The sequence below is a fragment of the Vespa mandarinia genome, chromosome 13 (assembly GCF_050613455.1).
Source record: "Vespa mandarinia isolate Hongniang chromosome 13, ASM5061345v1, whole genome shotgun sequence".
Classification (NCBI taxonomy): domain Eukaryota; kingdom Metazoa; phylum Arthropoda; class Insecta; order Hymenoptera; family Vespidae; genus Vespa; species Vespa mandarinia.
In genome coordinates, this window is record NC_140822.1 from 4,557,501 (window position 1) to 4,574,657 (window position 17,157).

At 31.6% G+C, this 17,157-nt stretch overlaps 1 protein-coding gene across 1 annotated transcript in view; it reads left to right on the forward strand.

The window, feature by feature from the left end:
• Positions 1-17,157, forward strand: part of Syn1 (Syntrophin-like 1) — a 209,042-nt gene that overhangs the window by 161,584 nt on the left and 30,301 nt on the right. Inside the window, exon 7 of the mRNA XM_085661111.1 lies at positions 12,131-12,354. Coding sequence (XP_085517237.1) covers positions 12,131-12,354 — 224 coding nt within the window. The remainder of the gene's footprint in view (positions 1-12,130; positions 12,355-17,157) is intronic.

Here is a 17,157-nt window from a genome sequence, read left to right on the forward strand (position 1 = left end):
TTTCCCGCCTTTTTTCATTTTGTTTCTTGTTTTTTCTTTTCTTTGTTTCGTTTTTGCCTTTTTTTGTTTTTCGTTTTTTCATTTTCCTCCTCCTCCTCCTCCTACTCCTCTGTCCCACCTACCATCCCCTACGAACGATATTGATGACTCTTTCATCTTGTTATAGTTAAGTTTTTAATTCGTATTAATAAAAACGCGATATTTTTTAATGAATAATGATATTCTATTTATTTATCGAATTGAAGAGAAATTAATTGATATATTTCAATTTGAATTAATATTTCTTTCGGAGAATTTTGACAAACTTTTTTACATTCGAGTTCGAAATATTATAGTTCATTATATCGAATTATGGATCAGTTTATTTACATAATTGTTCATTAGCTAACTAAACAATACTATTTATTTACTCTATTGCAATAATCATTTGCATTCCTAATTATTACAGTTATATAACAATCGATCAAACAAATAATACATATATATATATATTTATAAAAAAAATTGGCTTTGATAACTCAATGAATCTGCAAATCCTTTAATAATCACTTTAATAATCCCCGAACAAAGGGAACGATTGATAATAAAATGATCGTCGGATGAAAGAAAAAAGAAAGGAAAAAAAGAAGAGAAAAGGAAAAAAAGGAAAAAAAGAAAAAAAAAAGATGGAAAAAGCATTACGATCCGTCGTCGATTAATACTCTTCATTCTTTATCCGAAAAGTAATAAATCTACTTCGGAAAGATCGACGTGGATTGGCCGAGAGATGAATCAAACTGTGTACGGTTTGCCTAAACGAGAACGAGACGAAAAACAAAGAAAGTAGTAAAAGGATGAGAGATAGATAGATAGATAGATAGACAGATAGAAAGAGAGAGAGAGAGAGAGAGAGAGAAAGAGAGAGAGGTTTTGAAGCTATATAACTCGAGTGCTTTTTTCACTTTACCCACTTCAACCCTAAGTGCCTTACATCCCTGGAATATCTCGATCGATGGCTCGTTATTAATTAGAACTGGAGCCATCAGCATCTATCCGTTTTCAAACATACCGATGGAGGATCGAAGGTTGCGTCGAAGAGAGAGGAGAGGGAGGAAAGGGAAGTAAGTGAGGTAGGTGATGGTCGTGATGGTGGTGGTGGTTTAGGGGTAGTTTTAAGGGTGGTTCGGGGAGTGGATAGAGAAGCAACGAACGCATCGGCACATCTTCTATCCATAACCTTCGATGGTACGTATCAGCTCCGGCACATGGGCTCTATGGACCTCTCTCTCGACATGGCCGACCAAAGTGGATAGTGCATCAGCAATGCTAAGTAAACTGTGGCCGGAGGGGTATGAAGAGTATGGGAGAATGGTGTGCAAGGATAGAGAAGGGGTAGCTTGGGTCGAGAGACGATCGTAGCCGAAGCATGCCAACGAGCAAACTCGACACTTCGTGTGCGTTTTAGATACATCTCTGTGTACGTAATATGTCTCTGTATAAGACTTACGTATCATCGTGAAGGTGTACTATAGTTACGTGTTTGACCACGTATACCAGTTATTATCCTTCACACTAGCTCTCTCTCTCTCTCTCTCTCTCTCTCTCTCCCTCTTTCTCTCTCTCTCTTTCTCTCTCTCTCTCTCACGCCCTCTCTCTTTTTCACACCTTTTCTCTTTCATCCTCTCTTTCGATCGATCTATAATTTAGGATTTCGATCGATTTCGATCGATCTATAAATAAGGATTTTAGTCTTGATGAATTAATAATAATAAATTGAAAAAATAATAAATAAATGGTTGATAATTCATCGATCGAATTTTTTCTCTTTCTTTACTCCTACAAATTCTGCGCTTTATTCTTCTTTTCTTTTCTTTTTATTCTGTTTTTTTCTTCTTTTCTTCTTTCCTTTTTTTCTCTTTTTTTTTTTTTTACTTTCTACCGTTATGTAAAAACGGAACGTGTCATGCGATTGAATTGACACGTTAAATAATAGGCAAAATGAATTGGAATAATTGTAACGATATAATTAATGTCAAAAATGATTTTCTGGATAAACTAAGATTATAAGATAAAAAAGATCGTATTGTATAATAGTTTGCGGTCGAATAAGAATAAGAATAAATTAATTCAATTAATTCAATGCGATAATGTCGAATTAATGATGGAACGAGAAGAACATTTCGTCTTTTTTTTTTTCTTTTTTCTTTTTGTTCTTTTATTAAGAAAATGAATCTCATCCATTACGATAAAATAAAAGTGGTAGGAAAAATATGTAAATGATAAAACCGTCATGAAGTCGAAAAGAATAAATATAAAGAAGAAAAAGAAAGGGGAAAAAAAATAATTTATAGATAAAATAACAAAGTGAAAATAATAATAATAATAATAATAATAATAATAATAATAATAATAATGATAATAATAATAATAATAATAATAATAATAATAATAATAATAATAATGATAATAATAATGATAATAATAATAATAATAATAATAATAATAATAATAATAATAATAATAATAATACCGTATGAAAGAAAGAACGTCTGAAATACCGAACAACAATTAAAATCCACCCTTTTTCTCTCAGGCCACCCTACTCCCCTCCTCAAAATCAAATATCACGTCACAGTTCTTTCGTAAGCATGAAATCGAAAAATTCTCCCTTTTTTCTTTCCTTCTTTTTTTCTTTCCCTTGTTTTTTCTTTTTTTCTTTTCATTTTTTTCCTCTCTCAAAATCATCTCATCGAATTGCCTTCGTTTCGTACAATCTTGGTCCTGTCCTTCGTTATTATCGCCAACGAAATCGTCGATTGTGCAAATTCCAGTACGACGAGAAAGAAAACAAGAAAAAAGTAAAGAAAGAGAGAGAGAGAGAGAGAGAAAGAGAGAGAGAGAGAGAGAAAGAGAGAGGAAATGGTAGGTAGATTCTTCTCTTTCTTTCTTTCTATTTCTTTTTCTCTTTTTCTCTCTTTCTCTCTTTTTCTTTCGCTCGATAACTCCTCTGCGATTTGAACTTTTTCATGGACGACTCTCTCCCTCTCCTCCACCCTCTCTCTCTCTCTCTCTCTGTGTCTTTCTTTCTCTCTTTCTATTTCTTTCTATTTCTTTCTATTTCTACCTTTTTTTCTCTTCTCTCTTCTCTCTCTCTCTTTCTCCCTTTTCCTCTCTCTCTCTCTCTCTGTCTGTCTTCCTCCCTTTCTCTCTTTCGATCGAGGCCATGCTCCGTCGTGAACTTGCGAATATCGTTAGGATCGTTTAGTTCCCAGGAGCTGTTCCGCTTAATATTCTTCTCTTTTCGCCCGATCGCCTCCTCAAGCTCGTAGATTGCGAGACGAGACTCCCTTTCGCTCGATTTCACGATTGCTCCAAAGCCGAAAGGAATCGGCATGGTTTGGGACAGTGCCGATGGCGCGACGAACCGAAGGAATCGCCGATAAAAAGACGAAACGACGACGATAACAACGACTACAAAATCTACCATCCTTTTCTTTTATATACATATATCCAGAATATACATGCATATATACATATATATTTGTATATATGTAATATATATATATATATATATATTATAAACTTATATTACATATATATATGTATTATATATATATATATATATATATATATATATATATATATGTATATATATATATATGTATGCATTATAAGCTTATCTATCTCTTTATTTTTCATTCCAGGAGTATTTCTACCTATCTCTATTTAATAAAAATAATAAAGGCACGTTAAACTCCCAAATTCATTTTATCATTCCTTATATTTTCCGCATTTTCTGCTTCTTTCTTACTTTCTTTCTATTGTTGTCTTTATCTTACTATCTCTCTCTATCTCTCTCTCTTTATCTCTATTTCGGTCATTCGTATATTTAATCAAAGGTTAATGATATCTTCCTATTTTAAACAATAGGAAAATAATTACTTATCTCTCTCTCTCTCTCTGTCTCTCTCTCTCTCTCTCTCTCTCTCTCTCTTTCTCTCTTTCTCTTTAGATCAGATATCATAGGAAAATAATTACTTATCTCTCTCTCTCTCTCTCTCTCTCTCTCTCTCTCTCTCTCTCTCTCTCTCTCTCTCTCTCTCTCTCTTTCTCTCTTTCTCTTTAGACCAGATATCATGCATTATTCGAACAATTTTACTCCGAATATAGGAATATTATATTTATGTGTATTCCTTCTGAGCGGATATCAGAATCGGAAATTTGATACCTATCATTGTTAGCTATATATATTATATAATATTTTTTATTTTGATTGGTCTCTTCTCGTTTTCGATAACATTTGTTTAACATATTCACATTTGTGATCCAGACTAAAAGTTCCAGTTTAAATATGGAAAGAAATCGATATGTAATATTTTTATTCCTCTCTCTCTCTCTCTCTCTCTCTCTCTCTCTCTCTATCTATCTATCTATCTATCTATCTATCTATCTATCTATCTATCTATCTATCTATCTCCCTCTCTTTTTTTCTTTCTTTTTCCATTGTACAATATTCTTCTCAATTTTATCGATGATTTGACATGTTCCAATAGACCAGAGACAATAATAGTACACTAATATCATATTTTCTGATTATTTCAATACATAAAATATTACATCACTAGTTTTATTAATATAATATATATTAATAAAATTTATTTGTTTATTGAACATTAAAGTCAAAATAATATAAACAACAATTGTATAATCGAAAACAATAAATAAATTTAATTTAATTTAACGATGACAGTAATTCAATCATTTTGTACGAATATATCGAATGATGAATGAATCGAATCTTTCAATTCTACAAAATTAATTATTATTATTATTATTATTATTCTATCGTCTAAATTTATCTTGATTTAATTTCTGGTAAACGTTGAATTATCATTGTCCAATTATCGTTAACATATCTTGCTAAGTTTACGATACAATTTTATCTTATCATATTATTAAACTATCATATTATTAAACTATGGTTATGTTATTATTAGCCTTCATTACTTACCGAAGAATTATTTATGGTTATACTATTGCTTTTATACTATTGCTATCTTTAACGTAACTTAATAACTTAATTAAATGTATAAGTTATTATTGATCTACAATATTAACATGTATTCGATGTTACCATTAATGTTTAATTTTATTTTGATTTAATTACGAGTAGATATTGCTCAGTAACTTATCTTTATCAATATTTATTATCTCTCTCACTCTCTCACTCTTTCTCTTTATTTCTATCTCTTATATATAGATATGATTAAATATTTTACGAACTATTTAAGCTATCACTTTCACCATTCATAATTACTTTCATATCGTCAGCCAGAGATCGTTTCAATTAAGCGAGGTCAACAATCGCTCGTGAAAAAATAAAGCAACAATATCAGATCTCTATTTGCCTAAAGTTTTCATGATATATTTCTTTTTTTTATTTCCCTTTATCATCTATCTTTCTCTCTTTCGCCAAAGCGATATTTTTCTCCATTTTATTCGACAATCTGCCGATTGCATAAAAATAAACTAAACCATATTTCCCTAGGTCCCATATCGCGTTGAATATTTTTGATTTTATTTTAAATTTAAAGTCACGATTTTTACGATTTCAAACTGTATAGGAGTATCATTAACCTCTCGATATATATATATATATATATATATATATATATATATATATCGTTTTTTCTCTCCCAAAAATTTCTACAATACAATATAATGTATATACACGTATCTTTTAATTGTAACTTCTTAATAATACAGTCGTTCCAGTAAAGGCTATTCCCATCACCAATGAAATATTTCCAATATCATATATCAATTCGAATTCAAATTCGAATTCAAATATTAATTGGACATAATGTTCGTTTACCTCGATTTATAATCATTTACAAAATCACTTTTAAATTATTTTCCCCGTTCCAGGATATACATAGGCCTCGTACAGTCGAGGCATCTTTTTTTTTCTTTTCTCTTTTTCTTTTTCTTTTTTTTTTTTTCATTTTTCTTCCCCGTTGGAGAGACCACTGTACAGAGAGAACGAAAAAAAGGAAAAAAAAAGAGAAAAAAAAGAAAAAGAAAAAAAAGAAAAGAAAAAAAAAATAAAAACCCGCCCAGAAAAATGGATTCTACAAAAGGGTCCTCTGTTGACTTTCTCATTAATTTCCCATCCAGGCTCCAAGCACAAATGATATCCCATTTAACGCGAGCTATACGATTTTACAACGTCGCTAAGTGCGTACTCACGAGATCGATACGGAAAAATACGAAGGAGACCACGTAATCCCGATTTTTAACGTAAAAGCTTCCCTCCGGTGTATACTTTCGTACCTTCTCTGTCTCTCTCTCTCTCTTACTCTCTCTCTTTCTCTCTCTCTATCCCTCTCTCGTATCTACACATATGTACATACATAAATAGACGCACCACTACCAATGGACTTCCTTTTCGATCCGGCCTACCCCGGAAGTTATGCAGCCTCACGGAGAGTTTTTTAATCTAGAGGCTAAAGTTTCCCATCCGACATCCTCGCGTGGAAAAACAACTTCGGGTAAAAGTTTAGATGGGTCTCATATGTGAAGCAAAAGAGGGAAAAGAGAGAGAGAGGGCAAGAGGATGGAGAGAGAAATAGAGAGAGAGAGAGAGAGAGAGAGAGAGAGAGAGAGAGAGAGAGAGAGAGGACTTGTATCTAAGACTTACTTCCGCCATTTTTTACGAACGCCACCGAAAAAATCCTGTCGGTCCTATGTAAGAGAAAAAATTTAATGCACTTTTTCCTAAACCTTAAGCGATTTATAAATCATCAATTTTTCAAAAATCATTCCTTCGGGAACTCATATAAGTCTCGTTTCTTTTTTCAACGATATTAAATACCCGTCGACTCTCCGATTAATATATGTTGATCGACGTTAAAAATTCAACGATATAAGATCAAATTATCGGAATATATAATATCTAAAGGACATTTTGCCGTTAAATGTAATATATATATTCTTGAAGATTATATTATACCTTTCTCTCTCTCTCTCTCTCTCTCTCTTTCTTTCTTTTTCTCTTTTCGGCAATGATATTACAAAAAAAAGAAGAAGAAGAAGAAAAGGACAGAAAGAGAGAGGAGAGAAAGAAAGAGAGAGAGAGAGAGAGAGAGAGAGAAAGAAGAAAAATGAAATAAAGTGAAAGATAGAAAACGAAGGGTAGAATGGTAAAAGGATTAAAATATTGGAAAGAGGATGAAGACGAAGGGGGTGAACGACATTCCTTTGTACTCTCTTTCTCTCTCTCTTTCTCTTTCTCTCTCTCTCTATTTTTCTCTTTCCCTCTATCTCTCTCTCTCTCTCTCTCTCTCTCTCTCTCTCTCTCTCTCTCTCTATCTCTCTCTCTATCTCTCTCTCCCTTTCTCTTTTGCGCAGAGAGCAATCGTCTAACGTTGATTCCAGTCGAATTTCCCGAGAGTTTTCGAAATGGAACGATCGTGATTTAGGTCATCAGAGTTTCTGTCATTTTCCCTCTTGTTCTACGTTATATTCTCTTTCTCTCTCTCTCTCTCTCTCTCTCTCTCTCTCTCTCTCTCTCTCTCTCTCTCTCTCTCTCATTCTCTCTTTCTCTGTCACTCTTTGCCTATCTCTCTCTGTCTTTGTCTCTCTCTGTCTTTCTCTGTCTCTCTCTTGATCGTCTCTACTCTTCGATGAAAATATTTCATTATACTCGCACAGCATCATCGATCTTTTTTCCTTTCGTTGTATATAGGGTAATAAACGATGTCTCCGTAATAAAGAAAATCAATCAAATATTGTAAAATTGTATAATAAAATGTTTCGAAATATTTTTTGAATCAGATCTCGTTTCTTGATAATATTCAATACAAATATAGTATAATATTTAAACGTTAAATATGATACAATTCGATCAGATTGAAAAAATAATATATAATAGAAATATTCTTTTTAATTTTTCGAAATCGAATTTTCTTTTCTTATACGTCAGATCGATGGTATTTATTCGATTGATAATAGTTGCAATTGATAAAAATTTCGTATAATAATATTCTATTCTACTATATTACGATATATATATATATATATTTTTTTTTTTAATAATAATCAACTTTTGTTCGATTATATCATGATTAAAGAATACCACTCGGTATTCGATTATATCATGATAAAAAAATACCACTCGGTATATGTTATATACGTACATATATACATATGCTTATATTACATTATTAAACTTCTTTAATGTTGAATTATATTAATATAAATACATATATATGTTGTAAGAATTTCTTCAAATGAAAATAGAGAGAGCGAGAGAGAGAGAGAGAGAGAGAGAAAGAGAGGAAGAGAGAGAGGGAGAAAGAGAGAGAGAGAAAGGAAGATAGGAGATAGTAGGGAGTGAGATAGAATCGTTGCTGAACCATCTGTTTCGAGCACGCTCGACCCTTCTCACTCTACCAAGATTCGCCCTATTATTCCGTCCATTATTAAGAGCCGTTAGTTTCGATCACTCGATTGCCGTAGAAAACGTGTGTAGAGATGCCATCGTGAAGAGCTTGTTTCTATCAGCCGATAAATTTTCGTTTTTTATTTTATTTTATAAAATTATTATACCTAATGAGTATTAAACATACACATAATAACACAATAATAACGTCCTTACACAATAATAACGAATTAGAAATGATGAAACAATTTTGAATATCCTCTGTGTAAACTTATTTTTACATATTTTTACATATGTATGTGTAATAAATACACATAAATATATAAATTATGCGGAAGTACATAGGGTGTCACAAAATCGTTCGACTAATTTTTTTCTTTTCTTCCTTTTTTTTTCTTTTTTCTTTTTTTTTTTTTAATGATAAAACTATATACGATAATATTCGTACTTTTTATTCAGATGGCTAATAATTCTATTCGCAACTTTTAGATCTTAACTTGAAATGATCTTAAAAGTGAAAAACGAAAAAATTGAAATATTGAATTAAAACTGACAAATTTAATTATCGATTTTGAGACATTCTGTATAAATAAGATATATAAGTCCATAGAACATATTCTTCATTAAAAATATAATACGATCATTATTATCGTATGTAGATATGTAATTATTAATTCAATTGACATTGTATTAATTTTGAATAATTTAATTAATTATTATCAATCATTCCAATTTTATTTCTTTCAATTTATTTTTTCTAATTTTACGTCATCAATATATAATTTCGTTCCAAGAATTTAAATCAATCATTGATTTTATTTAGTACGAAGATCGTACGTCGATGCGTTCGAGAACGATGGTGAGAATAAAAAAGAGAGGAATAGAAATAGAGATAGATAAATAGATAGATAGACAGACAGACAGATAGAAATAGAGAGAGAGAGAGAAAGAGAGAGAGAGAGAGAGAGAGAACGAGAGGGTCATCGTCCGTTGAGCGATCATCATAGTTTAGACCAAAGCATTTTAAACGCGGAATCGTCACAATCGAACACTGTCGTCCGCACGTACCGAAGCAGAAACGTGAAATACGTTTGGTGTCGAGGGGACTGTGAGAGGGAGAATGAGGGTGGTCGACAAAAAAGAAAGATGATAAAAATATATACGAAACCAAAAAAGGAAAATAGGAATGAAAAAAAAAAAAAAGATTTCCCACGGAGAGAAGAGGAACTGAAGTTCATGGAGGTGAAACTGCGGATTCGAAACGAGTAATTAAACCATCTCGTTGCGGCCACCCGAAAGGTCCGTACGTTTCATTTTGATGACTCTAGTGGAAAGGAGAATATAGGGTGGATAAAAAGAGAAGAGTATGAGGGATAAAGAGATAGATAGATAGATATATATATATATATATATAAAGAGAGAGAGAGAGAGTGAGGGAGAGGGAGAGGGAGAGAGAGAGGGAGGGAGAGGGAGGGAGAGGGAAAATGAAAAGAAGAGGATCGCGAGAGAATTGTAACTCCTGTCTGGTGCAACGTAAACGCGCAATGTTTTCGACGGGAAACGTCGGAATTTGACAGTTCGATTAATTCTCGATTCTGTGTCTCTGAAGTGCCGTGGTTTTAGGGATACCGAATGAGAGGTCGTTAACCTTATCGTGAATTGTTAACGTTATCTATAGGGGGAAAAAAAAGAAGAAAAAGAAAGAGAGAGAGAGAGAGAGAGAAAGAATCACGTGACGTTATCAAAGATTCGTTTCGTTTCGTTCCGTTTCATTTCGATCGATTCTACTCGTTACGAATATTTCTACTTTTATATCGTTCGTTTTAGATTGTCACTTTAATGAACTCGAACAAATGATAAAAACTTATTATATTTAATATCGTATAATTTTTCTTAATATTATTGGTGCAATGAAAAAAGAAGAATACTTTTTTGAGGAACGACAAATATTTTTGTAAATTTGTTATGAATATATAAAATATTAATAATGTAGGATATATGTGTTTGTTGACGAATGCTTAAGTCTCTCAATTGTTTACAATACTTTCTTCTAAATGTTATATATCTATATTAGAAATATCTATTTTTGGAAACTCGTTGGATACTCGCTAAAAAAAGAACATAGATAAAGAACACATTGCTATCTTTATCCAAGCTTAAATATTATATAAAGATATTAATCGGCATGAGATTAAAAGAAAAAGCATTTTAATGACCTTTATTTTAGATCGTATATCTAGAATCATAGTATATTGTAATACCTATTGATAGAATTCAGAGGAATATTTCATGCGTAGATCAATATACGGAGTTAGGATTTCCTCAATTGAAAACAAAAGAAATTAAATTTAATAGCATAGGCGTAGAAACTAATGCGATCTTAGGTAAATTTTATACACGATTAAAAATTGACGATAATTCATATACGATAATTCAGTTTTAAATACGCATAATACCTGAATCATGAATTATACATTAATATTAGAGATTGATTTCTTTAGTATCATTGATCTAGCGATCAGAGACAGAAAAGTTTATTATTATTTCGAAAGCATGTAGCGATTTAGATCTTCCTGAAATATTTAAAATAGATTTGATTGAAAAATCACAAGAAATAAGAATCGAACATATACCAAGTGTTAAATATCGTTGAAAAATTAGAAATTTAGTCGCGAGTTATAATCCTAAGAAAATTAGAGATATTAATGTTGAAATGTTAATCGTGGTTAAAAATGACGAACTAGTATATCAAACAAGAAGACGGATCTCGTAGTCATAAAAAGAAATGATAAATGATCAAATACAGAAGTATGATTGATGAAGGTCATATAATAGAAAAATTGACAGATACGTCCATCCAAATGCAAAGTCGAAATTGTTAAAAAATTTGTAGAGCCGACAAATACACGGCAGATTCAAAGTTTTCTTGATTTAAGCGGATAGTTTAACAAATTTTTTCCGTATCACATTCATTGATAGCCAGCAGACTATTGTCGGATTTGTTGAAAGTAAATGTTTAGCGAAGTTTGTATTTGGTGAGGAACAAAAGTATACGTTCATCTATCTGAAAGAGATATTGGTTAACAAACCAATGTTAAACCTATACAGGATGGACATTGAGATAGAATTATATACTAACGCGATTATGCATGGATATGAGTCGATTTTATTGCAAAGAAGCGACAAAGATAACTCGTTTACTTCTGCCTAATTCAGATATTATTGTATAGAGGAGGAGAGCATTAATAATAATAATTAGTAAATAATAATTAATATTATCGAATAAACAGAAGTCTATCTCTCAAACTTAAGAATTATTACATATGATTTACAGTTATCATATATATTAGGTGGACCGGAAAGTAATGTCGCTTTCTTAAATTAAATTCAAACGAATAAATTTTTAACAAGTTTTTATTTTTAATCACAATCAAATATCGACATGCACAGAAACGACATTACTTTCCGGTCCCTCTAATATATATATATATATATATATATATATATATATATTTATTTATTTATTAAAAAGAAAAAATAAGAATAATTATCTAATAATAATAAGTTGATCGAACAAATTAAAAGAATGTATATACATACATATATTGTGTGTATATATATATATGCGTGTGTGTGTATATATGTATATGTAAATATATATAAATCGATATTAATGATATTGATAAAGATATTGATATTTGATAACAGAAAGGAAGTGCAAGCAGCGAAAGTAGCGAGGATGGAGCCGGAAGTAGTGCAAGTACCTCACGAGGTGCCGGAAGTGGATTTACTTTGGCGACTGGTTGCGCAGGGGGATGGCGTAGTGTCTTTGGTGCGGTTTCAGGAAGAGAATTAAGGCTTTACGAATGTGCACCATGGAGTCCTGAGGCTTGGGCATCACCGAGTATTACTTGTCCTCTTATTGCTACCAGGTAATTTAACATTTTCATCATTAATAATAATTAAATAGTTATTAATAGACTTTTTTTAAAGAAAAAAAAAAAAGAATCATTTCATTTCTTTAATTGATTTAATTAATTTCATTAAGTATTCGAACGAATCTAATTAATTTTAATTATAATATTATAAAATAATCATTAATCCAACCAACAATCTTTAATACTAAATAAAATATATACCTATACATATATACATATCAATAACGTAGTATTGGATAATTATAAAAAAAAATAATATACAAAAGTTGAAAATTTGTTAGATACAAATATTTCTCAGAAAAAAATAAAAAATAAAAAAAATAAAAAAGAAAAGAAGAAATAACTTTGAACTTTTATATCTTTCTAACAATGAGAATTAATTCTTTGTTATAGAAATAATCGATCAATTACAATTACTAAATATTGAGATTAAAGATATTCTAATTCGATAACGTACGGATCGATTAGTTCCTATCTCTTAAAAAAATATCGATTTGATAAAATGTAATCCAATAATAAAACAACAATTCTCAAAGAGAATTGAACATTTGCTGACTCGATAATCAATTCAATCTCTACGAAATCTTGCCTGCTACACTGTTTTTTCCCCTAAGGACACATTATTGAAATAAATCCTGTAGGAAGGTTAGACATAGAGATAGATAGAGATAAAGAGATAGAGATAGAGATAAAGAGAAAGAGAAAGAGAAAGAGAAAGAGAAAGAGAGAGAGAGAGAGAGAGAGAGTCTCCCCGAAGATGTTTAACTCTAACTTATCACTGTCACGTTAGGACTCCACGTTTGTTTCGTCGTCTATTCGATGACGTTGAAATAGCGATTGTCTATCGTACAATTGTAGAAGGGCGGGGAACGGAGCGAATGTTGGACGTGTGGAGGTTGGATAGAAGGAGATGAGGAGGTGTGAAGAGGGAGAAGGAAGTCTCTCCGATGGGATATAGTAGATGTGTATTAGCAGAGTGACGAGAGAATGACATATGGGAATGGGAAAGAGATAGAAGGGAGCAATGTTATGCATTCGTGTTCGTCAGTATGGCCAAGGGATTATCAATGAGGCACGTCGGATTACCGCAGTTAGCGGTGTTCGTTAGACCGCCATTTTAATTAAGACTATTATATATCGAACAATAGTAACACGTGGTAGTAGCCAGTATTTCGACTACTACCTATACTCTACTATATATATATATATATACATATATATATATACATATATATATGTATATATATAGTATATATATAGTAACGAGTGTTGCTACGTGCACGGACGACGATATTCCGCTTCGACAGTTTCTCTCTATGCCAGTGTAACACCCTCTTCAACCGTTCCGCACTCTTCTCCCTTTCCTCCTTCTCCTCCTCCTCCTCCTCCTCCTCCTCCTCCTCCTCCTTCTCTTCCTCCTCTTTCTCCTACACCTCCCCTCAACCTCGCGTACCACGCCCCCCCCCTTAAAACGTGCAATCGTATCTATACCGCGCTATCGCATCGTCGCATTAATCGATCATCATCAAGCGAATTCTCGTATATTGACTATTATCGCTTTCGTCGTATTATTATTCGTTGTTTCACTTATTATATATTCGATCATTGTAAATTATTATTTATTTTTCTTTTCTGTTTTTTCTTCTTTATTTTCTTTTCCTTTTTCTTTTTCTTTTTCTTTTTTTTTTTTTTTTTTTCTTTTTGAATGCGTTTTAATAACGGACCAGATGGCACCGGACAGATCAACTTTATCTCATACTTTTTTTTTTTTCGTAGAGTTTACTCTTCGATCTTATCGGATATCTTTAGTTTGTGATAAATCTGACAAATTATTTAAAAAAAAAAAAAAAGAAGAAAAAAAATTCGCGAATGATGTAATCTTTGTTTACAATTTTTTTAAATTAACGTTTTTACGTTATTTGTAATGTTTAATATTAAATAATCTGAAAGAAGAATTGTCTTCTCCTTGCTCGAATCATAATTTATTTGTTAACAATTTTGACGCTTTTTTACTCGTAATGTTCTTTTTTTTTTCTCAAGGGTCATGTGTTGCTCCATACAAGTTATCAGATCGTTGGATAAAAAAAAATATAATTGCTCACTATTGTTTTGGCCTTTAGACATGTTTAGTTAAACTCTTGACCCTCTAGAAGATACAGATCAGACAATAATCGTAAATGGTGGGTTCGGGGTCTAAACAAGAAATGTAGTATATCTGACAAAAATCTAGAAATATCAGGGATAAAAATTTAACATATTTAGTTTTATTTTGACATTTTTATTTCTCATGGGTCCACTTTTATAAATATTATTATAATAGTATTTATATATATATATTTTTTTTTTTTCTTTGAATATCGATTAAATTAACAATCTTTTTACTGATGCTTTAAAATAAATTTCTCGATTACTCTAGGAATAATAATAAATAAACAATGATAATTATCTAATAATATTTAGTTTCGATAAATACGAATGTACGTATAATTTTGTATTATATCTTAAAGATATTTCATTATATTATACGGTAATAATTTCTTTTTTCTCCTTGTGATTTTTATCTTTAAACATTTCCAACACAATTGATTACATCATTAAAAATATATTCGGAATTATTTCGCAGTAATTAAGATCAGCCATGTAACAATATTATTTAACCGTTATTACAAAACGCACCTAATATATACGACTATTCTCTATTAAAAGAAAAAAAAAAAAAAAAAAGAAAGAAAAAAAAGAAAGATAAAAAAGGTAAAGTATAAAGCTTACAATACAGCGATGAAAAAAAAAGGGAAGATTGAAAGATCGTGATGCAAAGCGTTCGATAAATACGTGAAAGGTTTTCCCCTTCACTTGGAAGGCTACGATCGTGTATCCCCCTTGACCATCACTACCACCACCAACCACCGCCACCACCAACCACCACCATCACCACCACCATCACCAACGTGTATACCAATGACTCAAGATTCTGTTTACACACGTCAACCCTTCCGTTCTCTAACAATAGAATGCCGTCGCCACTACCATCACCATCATCACCATCACCATCCTCAACATTACCATCACTAATATTACTACCACTACCATCACCTGTGTCGTCACTGTTGTTGTCCTCGTCGTTGTTGTTGCTTAGCTAGCTAGCACGTTACTGTTACATACGTATGTATGTATGTATGTACGATATATATATGTATGTATGTATGTATGTATGTATATGTATGTACTATGGAACAATGTTGTACCAACGTCGTTGAAGGAGAAGCAAAGAGAAAAGCGATTAACCGAGTGGCTGATCATAATTAACGGCCTGACGTACTGTTAAGTGCTGGCTTATAAAAGTTAATGCAAAAAGTGACAGGTACTTTGCAGTATGTAAAACGTTACCACTTAAAGTGTTAAACAAAGTATTTTGATCCTTCAGAAATATCGATTTGAATTATTTCTCTTATTTCCGTTTAAATGACACACAGTACACATACACACACACACATACACACACATATACGAACGCACGTGTATATGTATATATGTATATATTGAGAAAAGGAGATCGATAAATTGATGAATAATAATAAAGAAATGAAAAATTTTGCATCATCTTTAATAACAAATTTATAATATAAATTTTAATTTATGGAAGCTATCTGTAATATTTTTTTATCGTAATGGTATATCTGATGTTATTATATATATATATATATTAATATCGATGAAGTAGAAAATTTATTTAAATGTGAGTTGAAATTAGATAAAATTCTTTTTTCTTTTTTTTTTTTTTTGTGTATATATATATATATACGAATCACCAGCATTGTTCGTTTTCAAACGAATAACGTAAAATTAAGAACAAATATTATCTATTCTTCATGTTTTTTTCTTTTCTTTCTTTTTTTTTATATACATCATATATGTTCAACGTATAAAAATATAAAAAAATTCACGATCTCAAATTTCTATAATTACCAGGGAACTTTTTTTATTCGTTTCAATTTGTAATACCTATTCATACGAATCCACCCTATAGATAGGTGTGTACGTTGAGATTGGAAGGAAGAGCCTCGAGCACGTCGACGAAAGCTATGAAGGAGACTAGGGTAGAGACGCAATTCTAGGGGGTTAATTAATAGCAACTGATTAATCGTTAGATCCAGGATACTCTCGTCAAACAAATCTCCGAGCAGGGCTTGGAGTTCGTAAATACCATAGAAAGAAGGAGATAGAGAGAGATAGATAGAAAGAAAGAGAGAGAGAGAGAGAGAGAGAGAAAAGGGAAAGAGAAAGAGCATTTTACTCTAACCCTTCGTGAAGATAATTCGAGAAGAGGGTGGATTATTCATTCATGTTCCCTATTATTACCACCATCCCTAAGTCATAAAGCAACCTAACCAACATAAATCCAGGTTTTGTTGATTCTGATCGTAAGTGAAGATGCTAACACCAAATCATCCTATTCGGTACAAATATGTTTGTAGCAATATTTATGTTCCTGGGATCGAAGGATAACGTAGACTACACTAACGTTGAGCTTTACGTTCGAATAGGCAAAGCTAGACACATCGTACGACTACGGCATACGGAATGCTTCGGGACGTGATCGTTGATACTATAGTATTACCTTTCTAACGATTCTAAGGTTCTCTGCTCACTGGGAGAGACAGCTGGTTGGTAGGTTAAACCAACCTGGTAAGGTTAAATATTCCTGATTTATGTAAAGAGGTCGAGAGGTTAAATCGTTTCTAAGTCTTTGATGATAATTTAAGTGTATTAACTCTGTTATTGGCATCGTTAGAAATT